Source organism: Myotis daubentonii, chromosome 21, assembly GCF_963259705.1.
Source record: "Myotis daubentonii chromosome 21, mMyoDau2.1, whole genome shotgun sequence".
In the NCBI taxonomy this organism is placed as follows: Eukaryota; Metazoa; Chordata; class Mammalia; order Chiroptera; family Vespertilionidae; genus Myotis; species Myotis daubentonii.
Window position 1 is genome coordinate 9,646,429 of NC_081860.1, and position 21,804 is coordinate 9,668,232.

Consider the following 21,804-nt stretch of genomic DNA (forward strand, 5'->3'; position numbering starts at 1 on the left):
CACTCCAGTCGGTGAGCTGGGGCAAGTTTCTCCTTTCTTTTTTTTTTTTTTTTAATATATTTTATTGACTTTTTACAGAGAGGAAGGAAGAGGGATAGAGAGTTAGAAACATCGATGAGAGAGAAACATCGATCAGTTGCCTCTTGCACACCCCCCACTGGGGATGTGCCCGCAACCCAGGTACATGCCCTTGACTGGAATCGAACCTGGGACCTTTCAGTCCGCAGGCCGACGCTCTATCCACTGAGCCAAACTGGTTTCGGCAGAAATTCATTCTTTCTCTTCCTGAACAGTAGTATCCTAGTGTGTGGAAATATTGCAGTATATTCGTCTATTGATGGACTTTTTTTTTTTTTTTTTACCAATTTGAGGCCATTATGAATGAAGCTACTGTACCTGTGTATTAAATAGATATGTTTTCATTTGTCAGATTGTAAAACATAACAAATTTTTTAAAATGAGACTTGTGTTACTGTTATTGATATTATGCCTGTTTTGACTATTCAGGATTTTTGTTGTCATTATCATTAAAGATTCTCGCTCGGACAAGCAGTGACTTTACTGGGCCATGGTAACAGTGTCTGATCTGAACATGTTTCAGTTTTGCCAGTGCCATCGGTTTTACATTTTGCTGCTGTCAGTGTGCCTGCCTCCAATACCCTAGCTTCTGATCACTTCTGTGAGTTAGAAAGCAGGGAAATTGTGGTTATGGGTTATGAGTCTGTTAGTTTGAGGTCCTAAGATAAGACTTCAGGCCAACTGCTATTTTATTTTTTTTATCCTCACCGTAGGAGTGAGGATATTTTTTTCCAATGGTTTTTAGACTGGAAGGGAGGTGGCAAGCCAGGGAGGGGAGAGAAACATATATTTATGTGACAGAGACACTTCAATTGATTTGCCTCCCGCACGCACTCCAACCCGGGCCAGGGATCGGGCCTGCAACTCAGGTAGTACATGCTCTTGAGTGCCCTTGAGTGGAATTGAACCCACAGCTCTTGGGTGCACAGACCGGTGCTCTAACCACTGAGCAACGCCACCCAGGGCAGGTCAGCTATTTTGTAGCTCTGACAAATTTTGCTTCCATGGTCACTTCTGTCTTTGCTTAAAATTGCAGGAAGTCTGAGTCCTATGAAAATATCCTATATGTTGAACTTCAGATATCTCTTACAAGAATAGAAATATAATTGATATGTTTGATAACTATAATAGATAAATGAACAGTACATAACTTTCAGGTTATGACCTGTTAAATGATAGTATTTAAAGTTACCATCACTTTTATTTTGCTGAATTTTCTGTCCTCGGTTATATCTCTTTAGTTATTTTAAATCTAGAACAGTCTCCCATGTTTATTTCCACGATACTGAATTTTCGGACTAGAACAGTTGTCTTATGGATTGTTCACATGCCATATATATTTTTAAAATAACAAAAGCAAACTTACATTGTGCATATTTTTGAAATTTTTGTTTCTTTCACTTTAAAGCATCTTATGAATGTCTTTTCAGGTTCACATTTTCAATGGTACATTCAAGGTTGTGTATAATCTGAGCTTAATAATATGCTTTTTCAGATTCTCCCAGGACTCTTCAACACCATCTTTTCTTTCTTTTTTAAAAATATTTTCTTGATTTTTACAGAGAGGAAGGGAGAGGGATAGAGAGTCAGAAACATCGATGAGAGAGAAACATCGATCAACTGCTTCCTGCACACCTCCTACTGGGGATGTGCCCGCAACTGGTACATGCCCTTGACTGGAATCGAACTTTGGATCCTTGAGTTATCAAGCCGGCGCTCTATCCACTGAGCCAAATCGGTTAGGGCAACACCATCTTTTCATTTCTTGAACCATCTACCATGGTGTCCAGTCATCCTCTCTACTTTTACCCGTTATGCAGCCTTACACCAACACAATTAGGTCCAATTATTTCCCTTATTTACAATGCCTCTCTAGTATTGCGTTTGCTTATTCAAGTCATAGAATTTTACAATTTGTCAAGTAGTTACGCAGATGTGTTAAGAAAGAAAGAAGGCTGGCCTTCAAGTCCTGACTATATGACTGACAAGTTGTCTGACTTTGGCGAAGTCACTTCCTCTCTCTCAGACTAAATTTCCTCAACTGTAAGATGAGGGGTGGGATTAAACGTCATTGAACAGCCATGATTATTAGGGATAAATATTGTAGACAAGTGAGTACGAGAGGAGTTCTAAAGCACAGGTTTGTCACTGTTGGCTGGTATGTATCATGAACGTGATTGGATTTAAGCTGAATGGTTGTGAACGTACAAATGAAATAACAAGTGAAAGGTTCTGAAAATAATAAGTTATATAAATGTAACGTATTTTAGTAAACAAAATGGAGCAGGGCACCTGGGGTGAGAGAGAGAAGGCTGACTGTGTAATTATTAGAGTTTTAAAGACTGTTTTGGAACTTCAGCTGCTGTACTAGTGCTACTTAAAACCTTTAAATTGATTCTACCCTCAGTTCTTGCCTGGTGGGGGGATAATCGTAGGTCTAATCTCTTCTCCTTTGTTCTTACAGCTGTATTATCAAGTCCTAAATTTTGGAATGATTGTCTCCTCAGCACTAATGATCTGGAAGGGGCTAATGGTCGTAACTGGAAGTGAAAGTCCAATTGTAGTGGTGCTCAGGTAATTTTCTTTTCAAGGCATGGCGTTGCATGGCATTGCTTGGGAGAAGCATTGAGACATTGAATCACTGTTGTATCATTCCTCTAGAAACCACTCCTTCCCAGAAGAGAGCCTGGAAGAAAATGAGTTACTGTTTCTCAATTGTGAGAAAGTCTCAACATGTTAGACACTGCACATTCAGACCCCAGAGGGCTTCTGACCTCTCTCCAAAACATTTACTACTGAGCTTTGTTTTCAGCACATCTCTTAAGAAGGTGTTTCAATGTACTTCATTTTCCTGAAGCTCTTCTGTCTTCTTGCTCTTCCCTTTGATACATTACGCTGGTATTTAGTTGTTTGTTTGCTAGATTATATCATCTGCAAAGAAATTGTTTTTCTGCAGCATGTTCTCAGTGCCGGTGCAGGCATCACTAATTATTTCCCTATTTCCTGCTGACCTTTAAATATCACTTCAAAATAGACTTCAGGAATCTTGAATATACTAATGCCATCTCTTTTTTTAAAAAAAGTATATTTTAATTGATTTCAGAGAGGAAGGGAGAGGGAGAGAGAGAGAGAAACAGCAATGATGAGAGAGAATCATTGATTGGCTGCCTCCTGCATGCCCCACACTGGGGATTGAGCCCACAACCCGGGCATGTGCCCTGACCGGCAATCGAACCCTCCTGATTCATAGGTCAGTGTTCAACCACTGAGCCACGCTGGCCAGGCTACTAATGCCTCTCTTAACGTGACAAGTAGTACTGAATTTTTTCTCCACTGTACTTCTTCCCCCTCCTTATATTCCTAATGTTAGTGCTTTAAAAACTTAATTTACTCATTTTTTGGAAATTACCACTTGGTTACTTAATTGAGTCATTATGGTTCTATCCTATTTTGGGCTTAATTATAAAAGCCCTCCCAAGTCTTTTCTGGAGATAATGGAGTATAAACATAAAATAAACTGAATCATTAACATTATCTAGAGTCTAATTAATAGTACATTACTCTCAACAAGATGAATTTGACTCCTTCATTGTTGTATAGGACAGTGGTCGCCAACCTTTCTGACCTCACGGACCACCAGTGGTCCGAGGACCATCAGTTGGTGACCACAGTATAGGATATACTTCCAGCCACAAGTGGTTGGAAGGACTGGGTCTCCAGTGTCTTACTTTACCTTAGTTCTGTTTTTATTAATAATCAAATGCAACTATAGCTTTAGAGATCCCCAGAAATGTATGGGTTTTATTAGCTGGGAAAGTATAGAGAATTGGATCTCTGTCGCTTTCATTGTCTGACCTACACCATTGGGCAAGTCACTTATTCACTAAACTAAAGTTTCATCAATGAACTGAAGGCTGGACCTAGATGAGGTCAGAAGACCTTTCCAATTCTAAAATCATGTGGCCTGAAGTTCCCAGACAGTCCTGGATTCAGGGAGAGCTTCGGTTGGTGAAGTGTCCAAACACCGACAGAAGGGGAAGCCACACGAATTGGCTCTGTGGGGAACAGGTGTGGAGAGAGGGTCCAGGGAGGCACGTGTGGATACTCTTCTGGGATAACTTCAGATTGAGTTTCCTTCAGTGGAGATGTTTAAAGACAATCGAATGACTAAGGACTTGCTCATTGATGGTTCTGAAAGTAGCCCAGTTTTGCTATAGCTGGAAAATTTGTAATCAGTAGGGACTTGTGGTTAGATAAGTTATTTGGTAGGTAGGTTATGTATATACTAAACTTTTCTGATTGCTAATGTGGATTTAAGAAATTAGCCTGGCCAGTGTTGCTCACCGGTTGAGTGTCGACCCATGAACCTAGAGGTTACCGGTTTGATTCCCGGTCGGCACATGCCCAGGTTGCAGGCTCAATACCCAGTAGGCGCACCCAGGAGGCAGCTGATCACTGATTCTCTTTCTTTGATGTTTCTCTCTCTCTCTCCCTCTCCCTTTCTCTCCCTCTAAAATCAATAAAAACATATTTTAAAAAAAGAAATTAGCCCTAACCGGTTTGGCTCAGTGGATAGAGCGTTGGCCTACAGACTAAAGGGTCCCAGGTTCGATTCCGGTCAAGGGCATGTACCTTGGTTGCGGGCACATCCCCAGTGGGAGGTGTGCAGGAGGCAGCTGATCGATGTTTCTCTCTCATCGATGTTTCTAACTCTCTATCCCTCTCCCTTCCTCTCTGTAAAAAATCAATAAAATATATTTTTTTAAAAAAGGAAAGAAAAAAGAGACCAAGTCATTTTAGAAGAGACTCTAGTCAGGGCTGGAAGGAGCAGTCATTAGAGAAAGACAATCCATGTGATTGGGTGGCCTGGCCAGGGTTTCATGTTACTGTAAGGAATATAATTTTTATCTGAATCAAATATGCCTCAGAAGGCTCAGGCCAACTGAGAATCCACTTTTAGGACCTTTGTGAAGCCATTAGAGATAAAGACAAATACTTCTTATTTATTTTATTAACTAAAGTTTCAGGGAACATTGAAAACTTTTCACAGAGCTGAAGCCAATTTTAAAATATTTCAATAATTTATACATAACATCTTATAAAATTGTTCATGATTGATGTTTAAATTTAAAAGTATAGTTTAATCAAAAAATATAAGAAGGTTACTAATAATTTATTTAATGTTTAAAAAGTTTTCCCTGGTCCTGGCCGGATAGCTCAGTTGGTTAGAGCATCATCCCAATATGTCAAGGTTGTGAGTTCTATTCCTGATCAGGGCACATACGAGAATCATCCAATGGATAAATGAATAAATGGAACTACAAATCAATTTTGCTTTCTCTCTCTCTCTCTGTCTCTTTCTCTCCCCTCTCTGTCTCTAAAATTAATAAAAATATAATAAAAATAAATAACTTTCTCCTGGTTTCTTTCTTTTTTAAATCCTCACCTGAGAATATATTTTTACTGATTTTAGACAGCAAGGAAGAGGGAATCATTGATGTGAGAAACATTGATCAGTTGCCTCTGACACACACACACACACACACACCCGAATGGGGATCAGACCAGCAGCCTAGATATGTACCCTGACTGGGAACTGAATGCACACCTTACGGTGTACAGGTTGATGCTCCAACCAACTGAGCCACCCAGCCAGGGCTCCCCTGGTTTATTTATTTAATGGTCCTCTCACTGCACACTTTCATCTGTGTGGTGTTTTTTTTAATATATTGATTTCAGAGAGGCAGGGAGAGAGAGATAGAAACATCAACGATGAGAGAATCATTGACTGGCTGCCTCCTGCACGCTCCCTACTGGGGATCGAGCCCGCAAACCAGGCATGTGCCCTTGACCAGAATCAAACCTGGAACCTTTCAGTCCGCAGGCTGACGTTCTATCCACTGAGCCAAACCAGCTAGGGCTTATCTGTTCAATTGTCATCTGTAGCTGAACTTTTAAATCTGTTTATCTCTCACCTACCTTTCTTCCCTGGTTTCTAGACTGTTTTCACCCCACACTGGACCCTTGCACCTGCACGTTAACCAGGCACCTGGAACCCCGTGTAATGAAAAGTGAAGTTCATCTTTTCTCACAACCCTGTTCTTTTTCCTCATTTTTCTGTGGCTATCACTGTCATCTACTCAGTTGCCAGTGTTAAAACCTAGGAGTCGTTCTGTCATATCTAGTTGGCCATCAAGTTTGTTCTTTTCCTGATCTCTGTTCTACCCTTTATAAGTGTCCCCCTGCTGTTGTTCTATTTCAGGCCCTCATCATTTCCTCCTCAGCAGCCTGGGCTGTTGCAGTGACCTTTAAAAAACTGCTTTTACAATCAGGAAAAAAGTTAGTATGTTTTCATTATATGAAATGTTGAAAAAACACACACAGTAATCTAGATGAAACTAAGTCACCCATAGCTCTGGGATATAATTGTTAACACTCTGGTCTCTTTTTTCACATAGTATTTCTAATATAATTGAGGTAATTCTGTATATACATCCTTTTCTCTGTATTTTTACCCTTATTCTCCTGTGTCTATTTTTTAAATAAAACTTTTAATATTTGTAAAATGTGAATTCTAAGTAATAGCCTGCACAACTGGTCTCCAAATCTACCTTCTCATCCATTCTACTTATTAGTTCAATAAATATTTGAATGACTTCTGTATATCCAAAGCTTCTGAAGTGATGGTTCTTAAATGCAAATATTATTGTGATACTTTGTGCTTAAAATTCTAGAGTGGCTCGAAGGCAGTTTGGCACAGTGAGAGGGGATTTCATTGGACTCCCTTGGTTCAGATCTCTCCTTTATCATTGCCTTGATGTGTAACTTCAGGCCTCCCTAAGTCTCAGTCAGCCTCCTTATGTAGAGAGTCCAGAGTCTTCAAACAGAGAACACTGTCTTGATTTTTATCCCCTGTCTATCCATTTTCTTCTTACTAAACCTATTATTATTGCAAACTGGAGCTTGAGTTTCTGAAAATATTACTGATTGCCTTCTTCCTCATGGAAAGAAAAGGTTCCTTATCAATGCACCTATCTTAGGACCTTTGAAGCACTTGGTGAGAGATGAGTTTTTCCTCTATGGAAATCAATGCTTTGCTCATTTCTGAAATTCTGAGGCAAAAATCTCTTCTCTCGTCCTTGGTTTTCTCTCTCTCTCTCTCTCTTTTTTTTAAATAAATAAATTGATAACACAAGCATTATCTCTGGAGCTGACTGTTCTTTGACTTGAGCTCTTACTTCTTTGTGGTTTGAAATCATAAGGTCATCTTGGTCTGTGACTTTATAAATGGCAGGAGACGTTCTCATTTGAATATTTGAATGTGTTTATTGTTTTCAGAAGAAGTGAGGATAAGAGCAGTGATTATAAAGTTCATTCTGTTTGTCACTTGAAATTTTAAAAGGTTAAAGGATCAGTAGCATTGCCCTTTTCAAAGATTTAAGCTCCTCTGAATAGTACTGCTTGAAATGGAAGTAGTTAATAAATGCTAACAACTAAAGAGACCTTTAGTATAACTCCTTAGTCTGAGGAAACCATATTTTCAGAACAATATACATTTATGTCGTCAATATATTTGTTAAGGTATTGGGTATATTTCAAAGGTGATACTTGAGATTATTTTGTTGAATATCTAATTTTGAAAGTAAATTTAATCTCTGACTTTCTCTTTGCTGTATTCTTCTGTCCCTCCCAGTGGCAGCATGGAACCTGCATTTCATAGAGGAGATCTTCTCTTCCTAACAAATCGAGTGGAAGATCCCATACGAGTGGGAGAAATTGTTGTTTTTAGAATAGAAGGAAGAGAGATCCCTATAGTCCATCGAGTCTTGAAGATTCATGAAAAGTATGTGCAAACTATATATTTTTTGTTTTAAAATATTTTTATCTTTTGGTGTTTACAGTATTTAATTTTGATAGCCTTAAGGTTAAAACAGGGTGGAAACTCCTAGGTCCTTCTTTCAATTCATTTTTATGAATGTCTGCAGGCTTGGTGAATATTTGAAAACGAAATTATTTATTAATTCATTTCTTTCCCTGGAGGTTTTTCTTGGTTCCCAACCAGATCAGTAGCCCTGTATATTTCAGAGCAGTAAACAGCTTAATGGGCCTATTTGTCTACATAAGAACATTCCTTTCAGATGATACAGGCCTGGCGGTCACTGTGAGCAACTCGCTTAAAATGGCATGAGCCTCATCAAGCACCAGAAATCGTTTTGCCTAACACTCCACCCCTCATGATCAGCTCTTATAATCTCACATGCCCCTGTCTTCCGGAATGGTCCCTAAGCCTCGGAGGGGATAGAGGAACACAGCTGTCACTTTTTGTGACATCAGTTGTCCACATGGTAGACAAAGGCCACAAGAACAGTGTACTGTTATTCTGTGTGTGTGTGTGTGTGTGTGTGTGTGTGTGTGATGTACATAACCCCCTACCCCATATGACATAAAGGTTAACCCCAAATAGGATCTTCTGATATAATCAATGAGGAAGCCCCAATCTTTTAAAAAAAATTTTAAGGCAGTCTAACAGACATTTCAAATAAGAGTAAATATACCAACTTTTCCAAATTCCATAGAAAATTTCTAAAATCTAAGTTGCTCTTTGAAATGTAGATACTTGCATTTTTGAATTAAAAAGGACGTATGTAAAACCTTTAGAGTCACGTGGGGTTGAGGGGGAGCATAAGAATGAGCAAATATTTCACCTCTAGGTCTCAGTCCCCTGATCTGTAATATAGAGAGTTTTAGGAAAGTGCTTTATGAGATCTCTGAGTTCTAAGCCTTCAAATCTGTGGTATTTCTAGTTAAGGAAAACTTTTTGAGAAGGGTAGGAAAGTAAGGAATGAAGGAAAAAGCGGGTGTCCTGGAGGATGCACAGAGGGGATGTGAAATGGTGGGGGTCATGTAGTTTCTTGAGTATGAGGGAGCCCTAAATAAATATTCCTGTTCGACCACCTCCAGCATAGTTTATCTTCTCCACCTAAAGACGAGGCAACTGTCAGTTGTTGATTTTTGCAAATCCCCATAAACATTTCAGTTTAGAAGAGTTTTCTTCACTGTAGAATAAAGATCTGACTGCTCTTTTTTCAGAATCGAGTATATATTTTGAAAGAGATCATTTTTAAATGGCATTCTATTGTTAACAAGGAAAGGCTAACTACATTTTTTTGAAATTTATTTTGGAATTGCAAAGGTTTATTCAGTATGGGTAGCATTTTCCAGATTCTTCAGTTGAGTTTGGGGTGTTTGTTCTCAGCACTGCCTATTGTGGACAAAGCTGAACCAACTTTCCCCAGAGTTTGTCAGAGAAAATCAGTTTAAACCATGGCCCTGCTTTGGGTAGAACAAATACTGTCCATTTTTATATGTGATCCTTTGAAATCCAGTGAGTTTTTTGTTTGTTTTTCATTCTTTGTTGTTTAAAGTATTACATATAGTATTACATACGTCTCCTTTTTCCAGTGAGTTATTAAATTTTAAAACAGTTCATCTTGTTTCAGGGCAAGTTCATTGACAGAGGTTATATCAACTACAGATTCCTTAAATTTTAAAAGTAATTAAAAAAACACACTATTTTTTCATTGATTTCAGAAAGGAAGGGAGAGGGAGAGAGAAACATCAATGATGAGAGAGAATCATGGATCAGCTGCTTCCTGCACGCCCCCTACTGGGGATGGAGCCCACAATCCAGGCATGTGTCCTGACTGGGAATCCAACTGTGACCTCCTAGTTCATAGGTTGACACTGAACCGCTGAGCCACACTTGCCGGCCTTAAAAGTAATTTTTTATCAGATTTTTTAATATTTTATGATGTGTTGTACTGTGTAATCTGGGCGGTTTGGTGATTTCTTTCCGACTCTTGAGATGCCTTCAACTTGCACGACTGTTTAAAAAGCAGATGCTATTAATAGTCTCAAGTTTCCCATTTCCTTCTTTGTTTCACAGAGACTAAAATACCTGGTTGTAATAATCACCTGATTTAATAGTATTGGCATTGTTCTTAAATATAGGACCCAATGACAAACACAGTGGATTAAGCTTTGTGTAGTCAGTCTGTCCTGGGTGTTTTCAGGCTGGTTTTTGCACTGTTGTTCATTTCTTTCAGAAGCAATAACATCCTGAGCTTTAAGAAGACTAGAGGTAGGAATTGTTCCACTGACCTCTCCTGTCTATTCCTCCCTTCCTCCCCCACCAGCTTCTTCTGTAAGGTGCCTTTGCAAATCTGTAAATAGCATATAAAGCTCTTTTTTCATGTATCTCCATCTTATGAACATTCTTATTACATGTGTATTGTTATACATGATGCTGTGTAAATTGAAAAAATACAGAAAACAAAATTACATGTAATCCTAGCACCCAGAGATAATGTTAAATTCGGGGTAAACCTCTTTTTGTTTTATAAACACGCTGCATAGTTTTTTGTTTTGTTTTTTAATATATTTTTATTGATTTCAGAGATCAGTGATGAGAGATCAGCTGCCTCCTGCACGCCCCGCACTAGGGATTGAGCCTACAGCTTGGGCATGTGCCCTTGACCAGAATCGAACCTGAGACCCCTCAGTCCACAGGCCGACGCGGGCCCGCGGGCCACATGCAAATACAAATATTGTATTTGTTCCCGTTTTGGTTTTTTACTTCAAAATAAGATATGTGCAGTGTGCATAGGAATTTGTTCATAGTTTTTTTTAAACTATAGTCCGGCCCTCCAACGGTCTGAGGGACAGTGAACTGGCCCCCTGTTTAAAAAGTTTGAGGACCCCTGCTCTATCCACTGAGCCAAACCAGCTAGGGCCACACTGTATAGTTTATCTTTAACTTTCTATGAAGCGATTATTTCCTCCTTCCTACCATCGCAGTATTATGATGGTTAAATTGTAAGTGTGTTGCACTCCTTAGAGGTGGATAATGTTAATATTTGGTCCCTGTTTTAGCAAGGGGAGAGTTTGATATTAATGTATCAAACTTTTTTTAAAAATTTTTTTTTATATATTTTATTGATTTTTTACAGAGAGGAAGGGAGAGAGATAGAGAGTTAGAAACATCGATGAGAGAGAAACATCCATCAGCTGCCTCCTGCACATCTCCCACTGGGGATATGCCCGCAACCCAGGTACATGCCCCTGACCGGAATCAAACCTGGGACCCTTCAGTCCGCAGGCCGACGCTCTATCCACTGAGCCAACCGGTTTCGGCTAATGTATCAAACTTTGATATTAATGTATCGGCCAGTATTTTGGGCCTGTGAGTTGTGAGGTATTGGAGTCGGTCTAAAAGGAGCTGGTTGCCACCAGAGAACATTTGTTACACCGTTAAGTACATGAAGGAGACCTTCCTTTCGCGAGCAGCTATAGTGGCCTCTCCTGACTGTGTCGGGGCAGGGGCAGCGGCAGAGGAGATTGGATGTGCTTGGTGGGTTGCTTGGCAAATCAACTATTTGGAAATAACCCACCTCTCTCATAGCATCCCTTTCCTTTCCTGAGAAGTCTCCCGTGTCCCAATCATCCTCTCCTATTTGGTTTTACTTTTCTGCCTCGGTGTTGTTGCTATCTTCATGGTTGAACTGACTCGCTTCCTGCGGCTCCTGGCGTCCACGCTTGCAGCTCGCCCCTCTTGGCACCTGTCCTCTTTCACCCGCCAGCATTTTTCAGACGTTCTTTCCTTTACGGAGTTGTCAGCTGCACGTTGTTTTTCTCTGCATACATTTGCATTTTTTCTTGTTGGAACCTCATTGTTCATGTGACTGTTTGCACCTCGTTGTTTTTGGTGTTTGCAACGCCTCCCAATTTAGTTCCATGTGCAGATTTAGTGTCTAGTGAGCCAGTTTCTGGCTTAGCATCTCAGTGAATACTAGTCAGTAGGCGTCTGGAGCTAATTTTCTTCTTTCTACTATGATGGCTAACTCAGACTCACTTGAACTAATTTTAAGATGGTTTTTATCAACTGTAAAATGTACTTTGCTTTCAGTTAAAATGTAAAGTTACTAGAAACCTCATGGTTTATTTTATTTTAATATATTTTTATTGATTTTGGAGAGGGAGAGAGAGAGAGAAACATAAATGATAAGAGAGAATCATTGATTGGCTGCCTCCTGCAGGCCTCCTACTGGGGATTGAACTATGACCTCTTGGTTCATAGGTCAATGCTCAACAATTGAGCCACACCAGCCAGGTCCGCATGGTTCTTTAGAAGAATTAAACTAGTAAGTTTCTGATTAAGTAAGATACTGTTATTTTTGCCTTTTTTTTTTAATATGGATAATTTCTAACATGCATAAAAGTAGACAAAGCAGTACAGTGAACTCCCAAAAGCCTGTTACCCAGTCCCAATAATTATTTTTTTTTAAATACAGTTTTATTGATTTCAGAGAGGAAGAGGGAGAGATAGAAACATCGATGATGAGAATCATTGATTGGCTGCCTCCTGCACGCTACCTAGTGTGGATCAAGCAACCTGGGCATGTGCCTTTGACTGGAATCGAACCCAGAACTCTATCCACTGAGCCAAACCAGCTAGGGCCCAATAATTATTAATCTATGGCTAATTCTGTCCCATGCACACTAACACTTTTCCCCCTATCCTGCATGTATTATTTTGAATCAAATCACGTCATGTCATAGGTAAATATTTTAGTAAACACTTATGAAATATAATCAGTGAGCTTTTTTAACAGTTTGAATCCAGATTCAGATAAAGGTCCTCCGTTGAAATTGGTTGATATGGCTTTATAGTGTCTTTTATTTAATATGTAAATTCCTTTTCCAACATTTTGTTCTTTGCAAGTTATTGGTTAAAGAAACTGGGTCATTCTGTTTCATATAACCTTCATTTTGCCTGTAGGGTAGTTTAATGTGTTCCTTTGCTCTGTGTATTTCAAAAATATTAGTGGTTTGTCTTTGTTTTAATATAAAAATGAGATTATTCTGCATATACTATTTTATAATCTTTTCTTCACTTAATACAGTTTGTATGATCTTCAGTGCATTAAATAGTCTTCTGTAACATTGTCCTTAATGCTTGTTTAGTATTTCAACTCCTGAATGTTAAACTTTTAGCTTGTTTCCAGTTTTTCCCTATTATAAACTACACGGCTATAAACATCCTTTTAGCTAAATAAGTAATTCTTTTTGATCTTGGGAATGGTGATTAAAACACCACAGTTCCACAGGAATTTTGGGTTAACAAGAGCAAATTTTATGCTTTGAAATGACATCGAGGTATTTGATGAGTTGGGTTTTCTCTTATTCTTTTAAGGCAAAATGGACATATCAAGTTTTTGACCAAAGGAGACAATAACGCGGTTGATGACCGAGGCCTCTATAAACAAGGACAACATTGGCTAGAGAAAAAAGATGTTGTGGGGAGAGCGAGGGGGTAAGTATAGAGGGAGCACTTGCTAAGTTTTTCACGTTGCTTGAAACCTGGCCCCCTCGATCTTATTGCTGATCCTATACAATTGATATAATGGTCGGTCCTGGTTCTGTCAAATCACCTTGTATCCTCTGAAAAGGTGGGCTAATTAAATGCCTCAAAGCTTCAGGTAGCCCTGGCCAGTTTTTCTCAGTGGATAGAGCATCGGCCTGCAGACTGAAGGGTCTCAGGTTCGATTCTGGCCAAGGGCACATGCCTGGGTTGCAGGCTCAATCCCCAGTAGGGGGCGTGCAGGAGGCAGCCGATCCATGATCCTCTCATCATTGATGTTTCTATCTCTCCCTCTTCCTTTCTCTCTGAAATCAATAAAGAAATATATTTTTAAAAAATAAATAAAATAAAAAATAAAGCTTCTGGTATACTGCACCGGAAGGGCGGAAAGGGAGACAGTAAAAGAATAGAATATTAGTGATGAGATGACGAATTGGAGTGTCGGCGTTAAAAATTCATTTGTTTAATCCACTGAAGAAATGTTATTGGGCACCACCCATGGACTCTGATGTTTGTACTCTGCTGGGCTCTGGGGATCCCCAGCAGTTTTAATCCCGCTTCATGAAACTTACATTTCTTAAGTATTTACTCAATCAGCATCTTAAAGCGTTCATCTAAATTAACTTGTTCATATTAATTTACACCATACTGTTTTATTTCCGGTCTTGAAATTATTGAGGTCACATGAAATTTACAAGTTATATTAAGCCTGTTTATTTCAGATTTTAACAGGAGAACAAATCAGTGGAAGACAGGAATTGTAAGTGATTGGTATGAGGAAGTATGGGATTGTAACTACCTTCATGTTTTTAATAATATTAACAATAACTGACATTTATTAGGGCTTCCTATACGCCAGCGATTCATTCTAAGTGCTTTGCAAGTATTACCTTTTTTTAACCTCAGAACAACCCTAACATTTCCATTCTGTAGATGAGGAAACACAGGCCAGTTGGTTGCTTGTCTGAGGTCACACTGGTGGTAAGTGGCCGATGACCTCAGAGCCCGCTTTAACCATCGCACCCGAATCACAGGCATCACAGCTCTGAAACGGGTAGCTGCTGGCTCGCAGTGTCCAGAGACCATGTGACACTCTGACCGCTGTGAGAGCACCTGCTCCCCTCACCTGGGATGGACAGTGTGAACTCAGAGTGGTTCCTCTAGCGCAGCGATTTTCAACCTTTTCCACCTCACAGCACACACAAACTAATCAATAGAATTCTGCAGCACACCCAAAAATACATCATATTTCTTGCCAGTCTGACAAAAAATAGGTTTAATTTTGACTCATTCGCAAGGAATGAATTGTTGCCTGTTGTCATTTTTTTATTTGACAATCTAAGGGCAGAGAGTTCAGTGCCTCTGACTAAATAATCAGGTATTGCATGTTTTTAAAATTCTTGCAGCACACCAGTTAAAAGTCGCTGCTCTATCGAATAGGCTACCACGCTGAGGAGCTGGGGTCCCATAGAGAATTAAGTGCGAGTTATTAAGTGAGAGCTGCCACAGTTGCAGCATGAGGTTGCTGGGTTTGGGGAGGAGAGATCTGATCAGAATAAGCACCATGTGCTTTGTGCCCTGCAGTGCTGGGGGCTTTCTGCGCATGCCACCAGTTCCCGGGAGCTTCATTCCCATGGAGAGCCAGACGTACCTTTACCATCCACATAGGATCATCCGTGTTCCTAAGAAATCATTGTCCCCGTCTCTCTCTGTTCCCAAGACGCTGCTATTGTGGTTATTCACACTCATCAACCTCTTAGAGTCTTTTTGTTTATAGATTCATGTAGAAACATAAGGAAAAAATAGTCATCAGAAAGCAAAGTCACTTTTCTTCTGCTCCCCCTCCATAAATATTTAACTTTTTTTTTTTTTTTTTTTTAAATATATTTTATTGATTTTTTTACAGAGAGGAAGGGAAAGAGATAGAAAGTTAGAAACATCAACCAGCTGCCTCCTGCACACCCCCCACCGGGGATGTGCCCGCAACCAAGGTACGTGCCCTTGACCAGAATCGAACCCGGGACCCTTCAGTCCGCAGGCCGACACTCTATCCACTGAGCCAAACTGGTCAGGGCAATATTTAACTTTTTGATATATATTTTTTAGCCTTTATGTATAAAGAGGTAGATCTGAGTGTGTGTATGTGTGTGTGCACGCGCGCACGCACACGCATGCACGCATACTGAAAACAGTTTGTGTACAGGCAAAGAATGGCCACAGTTTATAACCTTTTTTCATCCCCCGGAGTTATCAGTATCTTTACAAATAAAAATGTATGTCCATATCATCATTTTCAAAGCTGTACGCTTCTCCTCTGTGTGGATAGACCACATTTTCAGTTAGACAGTCTCCTGCTGTTAGACGCTTTGATCTTTTCCCCATTTTTAAAAATTATGAACGATGTTAGGATGAGCATCCTTGTTACATATGTTTCAGTGCTTCTGCCCAGTCCTTTCTTCACAGTCAGTTCTCAGAGGTGACGCCTAAGGCTTTTGATAAATTTTGCCACAGCGTTTTATTTGTACTCCTACGAGTTTGACCGTGTTCCTTTATCTGGTCTTCATCATTAGGTGCTTAATGCAGTTCTGTCTGCTCACTTGGGCCCCTGTTTGCGTAAAAGATGCATCACCCTACCTGAACTATACACTGTGTTATTTCTTAAAATTCCAACATTGAAGATATAGACCTCTCTGTGGCTTTAATTTTAAAAAAATGAAATAGCCCGGTACTCTCTGAAGTAAGTAACTTTCCGGGAGGCGTGAACAGCAGGGCACCGGATCTTAACAGCACAAATTCACTTTCCAGTGATTATGCCACCACTTACCTTGACACTTACAGGGGCATATCACCTCCTTTTGTGGAAATTGTGTTTATAAAACCCTAAACTGATATTTCAGAGTCACACTGTACCCAGACCTTGAGGCTAGAGCTTTCTCGCAGATCATTCTGTAACTGGTACAAATGTCTTTATGCATTAAAAACAATACCTTTTTCAAACAGCTGCCTGCACACTAAAAATTTTATACTTTCAAGCCCAAGGCCCAAATAAAACAAGTTTAAAAAACGTTGATATATAATCCATATATTGGGGTATAAAATTCATCATTTTAAAGTGTACAATTCATTGGGTTTCATTATATTCACAAGGTGTGCACAGCCATCGCCACTAATTCCAGAACGTTTCCACACCCAGAAGGAAAACTCTGAACTCATTTGCAGTCACTCCCCATCCCCTTTTCCCTGTAGCCCCTGGCAACCACTAATCTTTCTGTCTCTATGGTTTGCCTGTTCTGGACATTTTATATAAACAGAACCTTAATCTTACACTAAGCAGTCTTTTACATCTGGCTTCTTTCATATAGCATAATATTTTCAAGATTCATTCATGTCGTAACATGTAGTAAAAACAATTTTAGAAAATGAAACCAGCCCTAGCCAGTTTTGCCCAGGGGTTAGAAGGTCGGCCCGCCAACTGAAGGGTCCTGGGTTCAATTCCAATCAAGGGCACGTTCCTCGGTTGCAGGCTGGATCCCTGTGCAGGAGACAATCAATCAATGTGTCTTTCACATTGATGTTTCTCTCTGTCTCTCCCGCTTCCTTCCACTCTGTCTAAAAATCAGTGGAAAAAATATCGTTGGGTGAGGATTAACAAAAAAGAAAATGAAATTAATACTGAACCAACTAGGTATTTAATAGGGGTGATTCTTCCTAAATTCAGGGAGGGAGTTGAAAACCACGAGAGGACCTGTTACTCAAAGAAGAGTTGACAACAACAGAAAGAGGGAAGGCTGGTGGGCCAGGGAATAGAGAGAACTTGACATTGAAAAGAGGAATAGCCGTAGCAGGTTTGGCTCAGTGGATAGAGCGTCAGCCTGCGGACTGAAAGGTCCTGGGTTCGATTCTGGTCAAGGGCACATGCCCAGGTTGTGGTCTCAATCCCCAGTAGGGGGCGTGCAGGAAGCAGCTGATCAATTCTTTCTCATCATTGATATTTCTATCTCTCTTTCCCTCTCCCTTCCTCTCTGAAATCAGTAAAAATATAAAAGAAAAGAGGAATAAAAATATATGGAAGGAACAGAGTAATTGAGCTCTCTATTGGCTGAACTCAGTTTCAAGGATGAGCCTTTTGAAATATACTCTATACTTAACTTGAAACAGATTATTTTGGGGTAGCAACAGTGAACCTTTTTAAGTCAGCTGTGGTAGTCCAGACTTCCCAGATATAGATCCCTGTAACATCTGACAAAAGTATCTTCTGCCACAACCTCTTCCTTCTGAGGCTACTTCCTGGGATCAGCCCCCGGGGCTTCCATATCTTCACACTCTGCCTTCTAGATGGTGACTCGGCACAGGCTGGCGTTGGAGGTGGCCTCGTGGGTGGCATCTGGTTTACTTATGTTAAACCTTCTGCTTTTTACCAACTCGCTTTAGCAGACTTTTTCTGTGCAGGGAGGGAAAAAGCGCATCTGATTTGACTTGAAGGTGACTGCTGATAGCATTGTGCACTCTGTGCTGTCTCTGTCCCCGGAGGGAAACGGTGATACGGATCATTAAGTCCTTTGTTTGACTTGGGACTGCCTGTCATAGGCTATCTTGCATTTGGTTATGTGACTCCCAAAGATCAGGGTGCTTCCATTTCACTCAGGCTGGCAAAGAGAAACCAACCTTAGGGGAAAGAATGTGTCCATGGAAAACTCCCAGGCAAGACTATGTGATTACTGGAAGCCACAGGTTGTGGTGGTTTGAGCATCAGTATTGGAAGGAGGTAACAGCGGAAGTCTCTATCCATGAGAATGGTTGCTGACTGATCATCGGATCAGACTTAGCAGCCTGATACTGTCTTCATAGAAATCACAGATGCTTTTATTGCTTTTAATCTGCATTTTACCGTCAGGCATTTGCCTTTACATTCTTAAATTAGGTGATTTACCTTTACGGAGAGCTGTTGCTTTCATGAAGGTGTTGTAAATGAGACACAAGAGATTACATTAAAGAGCTGTTACATTAAAAAGAAAATAATATGCATTAAAAAATACAGAGAACTGCCCTAGCCGGTTTGGCTCAGTGGATAGAGCATCGGCCTGTGAACTGAAAGGTCCCAGGTTCAGTTCCAGTCAGGGGCACATGCCCGGGTTGTGGGCTTGATCCCCAGTGAGAGACTTGCAGGAGGCACCCGATCCATGATTCTCTCTCATCATGGATGTTTCTATCTCTCTCCCTCTTCCTACCTCTCTGAAATCAATAAAAAAGTATATCAAAAAATAAAATACAGAGACCCTCTCTCTGCCCTCGTAGCTTAGCTGTGCCATTCTGTACTGACTGTTATTTTCAGCTCTTAGAGGTTGTCCCAGGCTGGAAACTAAAGTGTGAACCCTCCAAGGGATAATATTTGCCACCACATGTCTGTTCCATGCGTGTCATGTGCCAGAACATGCCTGTTGAACTTCGGTGTGCAGAGGCATCATTAGGGCCCGCCTTCCAGATATGCTCCAACTCAGTACATCTGGAAAAGATACAAAGATCTGCATTTTTTAATGTTTTCATTGATTTCAGAGAGAGGAAGTGAGAGAGTTAGAAACGTCAATGATTGGCTGCCTCCTTCCTGCGCACCCCCTACTGGCATCGAGCCTGCCACCCAGGCATGTGCCCTGACCCAGAATTGAACCATGACCCTCCTGGTTCATCATAGGTTGACGCTCAACCACTGGGCCACACCGACTGGGCATGATCTGCATTTTTAACAAGCTATTCCAGTGATTCCGACAGAGGAAGGCTAGATTTTAAGAAACATCAACTTGTCCTAGCTGGTTTGGCTCAATGGATAGAGCGTTGGCCTGTGGACTGAAGGGTCCCAGGTTTGATTCCAGCCAAGGGTACATACCTGGGTTACAGGCTTGATCCCCAGTAGGGGGCGTGCAGGAGGCAGCCAATCAATGATTCTCTCTCATCATTGATGTTTCTCCCTCTCCCTTCCTCTCTAAAAAAATCAATAAAATATATTTAAATATATATATATTTTATTGATTTTAGAGAGAAAGGGAGAGGGATAGAGAGTTAGAAACATTGATGAGAGAGAAACATCCATCAGCTGCCCTCCTGCACACCTCCTGCTGGGGATGTGCCCACAACCAAGGTGCATGCCCCTGACCGGAATCGAACCTGGGACCTTTCAGTCTGCAGGCCAACGCTCTATCCACTGAGCCAAACCAGTTAGGGCAAAAATCAATAAAATATATTTTAAAAAAAGAAAAGAAACATGAGTTTGTGGGCATCAAAGTCAAATGCTGCAGAATAAAGGAAGGTTGGAGCTGAGACTGGTCTGCTGCATACAGTGATTTCAGGATTAAGAGAGCCAAAGCCAAATTACAGGTGGTTAATAAAGGGGAGGTGAGGAAATCTTAAGTACTAGACTAGGGCTCTTACATTCACTTTTCAGACACTTAGCATGAAGTACCTTGTAATGTTCTGGCTGTGTTTACCTTGTCTCCCCAACTAGTTTGACAGCCCCTAAAGGTAATGAGGACAACCCAGCCCCCAGCACTGAGTCACCAAATAGATGTCTAAGACTCGGATCCGGTACTGGTTCTGCGCAGGAGCCACGTGCCGTGGGCCTGAGCACCTGTTTCCTCATCTATAGAATGGCGATGTTCCTAACTTCCCTATCACTGGGCTGTTGAAAGGATCTATAGGACGACGGTATATACAAATGGACTCTGTGAACTGAAAATTAATTTTCTGTGGAAGATACTGAGAATGCTCAGTAAATGATAACTACATAGGAAGTTCTTGACAATCAATTTTTTGTTTGTTTCTTTGTTTAGATTTGTTCCTTATATTGGGATTGTGACAATCCTCATGAATGACTATCCTAAGTTTAAGGTAAGATCCTGTACTTTATGTCTCTGGATCTATTTTTGGTTTTGGGGGGGTTTTGTTGTTGTTCATTAGAGACATAGAAGCATCGAACAGACTGTCAAACCTCAGAGGGAGGGCAGATGGGAAGAGATCAACCAATGAACTTGTGTGCATATATGCATAACCCATGGACACAGACAATTGGGGGGTGAAGGCCTGGGGTGGGGGCCAGGGGCGGGCTGGGAGAGGCCAACGGGGGAGAGGGGTCTGTAATACTTTCAGCAATAAAGACTTTAAAAAAAAAGATCATGTACTTTATGTTTCATTAAAACTGTGATCTTTTGCTCAATTTTGGGAACTATTAAATGGACCCTTCAAAGAGAAGACTAATTGGGTAGTTGAATGTTGTATCCTGGTCACAAAGGCCAGTTTATTTGTTAGGCCTGAGGACTCGAGAGCCTGTAGGCTCCCCTGACTGGCTGTTTCTCTTCCAGTATGCAGTACTCTTTCTGCTGGGCCTATTTGTGCTGGTTCATCGTGAGTAAGAAGCTGCCTCGCTGCTCCTGGGAGGTGCCGTACTTTGTGTTACTGATGTTTCCAGTAGATGTTGGTCTGTGGCTGGCGGAGTGGCGCGCACACACGCTGGCCCCTCCTGGTAGCACTGGTTTGCATTCGTTTATGTTCCCACCCAGAGTCTGTATGGGCAGATGTGCGTGCCCCACTGGGCGCTCTCCAGGGGACTCTCAATCACAGGATTTCATATGTTGTCATTGTCCCACTTTCGCATTTTTGTACATCAGTGGATTTTTTATATTAAAAGGTTGAGCCAAAGCCCCCAGTGTTTGTATTTTGAAGCCAAGCTTCACTTCTAAAGTGCCTACAGAGTCTGTAAGGAACACACAGCTCTGCCCGAGTTTGAAGCCACCGTTCCTCCTTCTAATGGGGATGGCGCATACGGAGGTGGTCGGAAGTTTTAACGTTTTAAAATGTTAAATAAAAGACTTTGCATATTGAACCCTTTATCCCTGACTTGTGTTTGTCGGGAAAGCTTTCTGCAGTTTGCCTTTCAGTTCTGGTTCCCAGCGCCCCCTGGGGAGATAAAGGCTGCCATGTGACCAGTCCTTGGGCTATGAAGATTGTCCTCACACTACCAACTGTTTCTTTGTTGTGTTTCTTTTTTTTTTTTTTTTGTGATGTCAGAGTGGCCACTGACGTTCATAGGAAGTCTCTTAGTCACAAAATTCTTCACCCGGGTGTGACTCAGTTGGGTGTAAACCCAGGTAGTGCTGCTTAAAGGTCCAGAAAGTCTCACTCTGCTGTAGACTCCTAACCTTTCCCACACTTGACACATTTGCAGCCCTGTCTGCCTGGAGGCGGGAGGCCGGAGGAGGGAGGTGCTGGAGGGCAAGCACGTCTCCTTTAAACCAGGATTTGCCTGGACCTTAAGTTCC

At 40.9% G+C, this 21,804-nt stretch overlaps 1 protein-coding gene across 2 annotated transcripts in view; it reads left to right on the forward strand.

Moving 5' to 3' along the window:
* Nucleotides 1–21,368, forward strand: part of SEC11A (SEC11 homolog A, signal peptidase complex subunit) — a 29,733-nt gene extending 8,365 nt beyond the window's left edge. Inside the window, exons 2-6 of one of the 2 annotated variants that reach the window (XM_059678043.1) lie at nt 2,543–2,652; nt 7,772–7,921; nt 13,331–13,450; nt 20,320–20,377; nt 20,848–21,368. In XM_059678043.1, the coding sequence (XP_059534026.1) occupies nt 2,543–2,652; nt 7,772–7,921; nt 13,331–13,450; nt 20,320–20,377; nt 20,848–20,898 (489 nt within the window). In that variant the 3' untranslated portion in view covers nt 20,899–21,368. Of the gene's footprint in view, nt 1–2,542; nt 2,653–7,771; nt 7,922–10,184; nt 10,220–11,679; nt 11,835–13,330; nt 13,451–20,319; nt 20,378–20,847 lie in introns of those variants that run through there. The other variant, XM_059678044.1, reaches the window with a different exon arrangement.
* Nucleotides 21,369–21,804: the final 436 nt, after the last annotated feature.